The 2,297-nt window shown below is 40.4% G+C and overlaps 1 protein-coding gene across 3 annotated transcripts in view; it reads left to right on the top strand.

Annotated features, from left to right (window-relative positions):
- The first annotated feature begins 414 nt into the window (after positions 1-414).
- The window catches only part of ipo13 (importin 13), a 47,126-nt gene continuing 45,243 nt past the window's right edge, over positions 415-2,297 (top strand). For all 3 annotated transcript variants that reach the window (XR_001481987.1, XM_015398317.1, XM_015398316.1), the window contains exons 1-2: positions 415-528; positions 862-948. Coding sequence is in view for 2 of the 3 variants with exons in the window: in XM_015398317.1 (XP_015253803.1) it covers positions 880-948 (69 nt within the window). In the remaining variant the exon portion in view is untranslated. The remainder of the gene's footprint in view (positions 529-861; positions 949-2,297) is intronic.

The following is a 2,297-nucleotide window of genomic DNA, read 5'->3' as shown; positions in this document are numbered from 1 at the left end:
TCATGTCTCCTGGTTATTTAATACATATAAGTCATGAAGTGTTATTTCAAGAGTTTTTCCCAAGTGATCTTTTTTCAGGGAAAAGAACCGGAGAGATGTCAAGGTGCATACACAGCATACACATCTTTAACAGTGCCAAACCATGAAAACTTAATTAAATCTGGATCACTGGCATGTGTAACATAGATTTACAATGGTTACTTCCATAATCATCGTAAATAAATAACTATAGTTTAAACGACTTGATCAGAACCGTTATTCAGAAAATAATAACCGGTCTTACAGTTGTGCATCATCATGTTACTAATTAAATTTATATCAGCATATTACATGGTATTTGGGTGGTCCACACGGTTCGAATGTGTTTTTTCCCACAGCTCCTGAATGCAGCAACAAGCTCCTAGTGACGGTGGAGGAGAGGCAGAGCAGCGGCAGGGAGGGAGGGACTCCCCAGCATCGTCTCATACCGTCGCTGGACAGAAAGGTGTGGGAATGACAGTCCTCTGAGCTCCCTTCATGTAATATACGGTAAATCGGTAGTTTTATCGATGCTGTCACACTAAGATTGTTTACATTAGTTTAGTCGTTGCGTTAGTGCGGCTGCGCTCGGTTTCGATGCTACATTAGTTAGCTTTGCGTTAGCATAGCAGCCTGTGCTTTCTACAGCGGGAGGTTAGCAACAACAGGCTAGCGTTAGCTTTCCGGTCGGCGTTGTCATGTCATCCTTTACCCCAGATAGAAATTAAAGCAACAGAGTAACCAGCACTCAATCCCCACGGAGAACCCACGCTAGTGAAATGTGATTTTGCTGAACTGGATATAAGTAAGTGAAAGCTCCTCTCCCTTCTGCCCGTTTGACAGCTCCGTCTCCGCGGAGACATGGAGACGCCGGGGAGAATAGTGACCTCACCGGGCGCTCTGGACTTCACTGTGGAGAACGTGGAAAAGGTGAGTTTATCTGCTAACATCTTGTCATTCAGCTAATCAGTTTTTAGACTAAAATAAGAATTTTATTGAAATATAGCTTAGTTGGGGAAAAAAACGAAATATTTTAACTTAACCTCATAGGAATAGCTTGTTTTTTCTTTATTTATTGCAACAAATTCCACTGTAATGTGTGGATGTACAGAATTATATATAATAATCTCATGTTTTACATTATAAAGTTAATATATTGTGTGTTTTTAATCTGAATGAGTGGGTATAGTATGCACTATGTGTGTGTGTGTTTGCACGGCCCTGTTAAGTGCCAGGTTCCTGTGATGAATTAGCCTTGTGGGCGGCCAGTGGCCTGGACATACCAAGGACTGATGGGTGGGTGGGGGGAGAGGATGGAAAGGAGGGATAGTGAAAGAGGTGCTCAGTGGATTGATGGAAGGAGATAAAGGTGAGGGATGTGTGAGTAGTGAACCAGGATGGAGCTTCAGGAGATGATGTGACAGAAATGATTAAAGGCAGATCAGAGGGAGGATGCACATTCCTGCAAGGGAAGAGATTTAGTGTTGGGTTTCAGAGGTAAAAGGTAGATAGGATGTTTTTCCTCTTCAGCGTATTTAGATCATGAAACCACTGAGCATTTTGGCACCGTAACCTGTTATGTGCTCAGATTGTTTTGCAAAGAAATTAAAACAATTGTACAGAAAGATCTTATTTAAAAACTCCAAACAAAGAGAAGAATATGTTTTCCCCTGTATAACTAAAGTGCCATAACCAATTTAGCACATATTAGATGGTAATATATAACATTATTTCCTGCAACATAATGACAGTAATAACCTTCTGCTATCATTTTTGCATTTTCTGTCCAGATAGCTTGTCTGAAATCAGCATTTTAATAGACCAGTCATTATTTTCCTACTTGAGGTCTGAGACTGCGCTCTCCTCTTAAGATTGATGGGGTGCTGCTTTCTTTTGTTTTCACCTCCATGTATGTTTTTTTGTTTTGTTTACAAAGTTGACAAGATTTCCTTATTTCAACCAATAGATAGTGGACAATAGTTGCATTAGAGGCAGTGCTAAAACTAAGGTGGTTCCAGCACATTCACTGATGCTTTTGTAAAGTTTGCATGTAGTTATATTTCACCACTTTAATTAAAGGAATAGTACACCCAAAACATGATTAGCCTTTATTTTCTACTCACCCCCATGCTGAACAACACTCTGGAGTACTTTTTTGATATCTCAAATGCATCTGGAGATCTGGGAGGCTTCTTGCTGTCTAGAATGTTTTTAGAGCATAAACAGTAGTGTATAGGATTTCCTAAAAGCGCGTTCACGAGTCTACGGAAACCCCGGCA

This window comes from Cyprinodon variegatus, unplaced genomic scaffold, assembly GCF_000732505.1.
Source record: "Cyprinodon variegatus isolate N-32 unplaced genomic scaffold, C_variegatus-1.0 Scaffold926, whole genome shotgun sequence".
In the NCBI taxonomy this organism is placed as follows: domain Eukaryota; kingdom Metazoa; phylum Chordata; class Actinopteri; order Cyprinodontiformes; family Cyprinodontidae; genus Cyprinodon; species Cyprinodon variegatus.
This window is presented reverse-complemented; position numbering and strand designations above follow the sequence as displayed.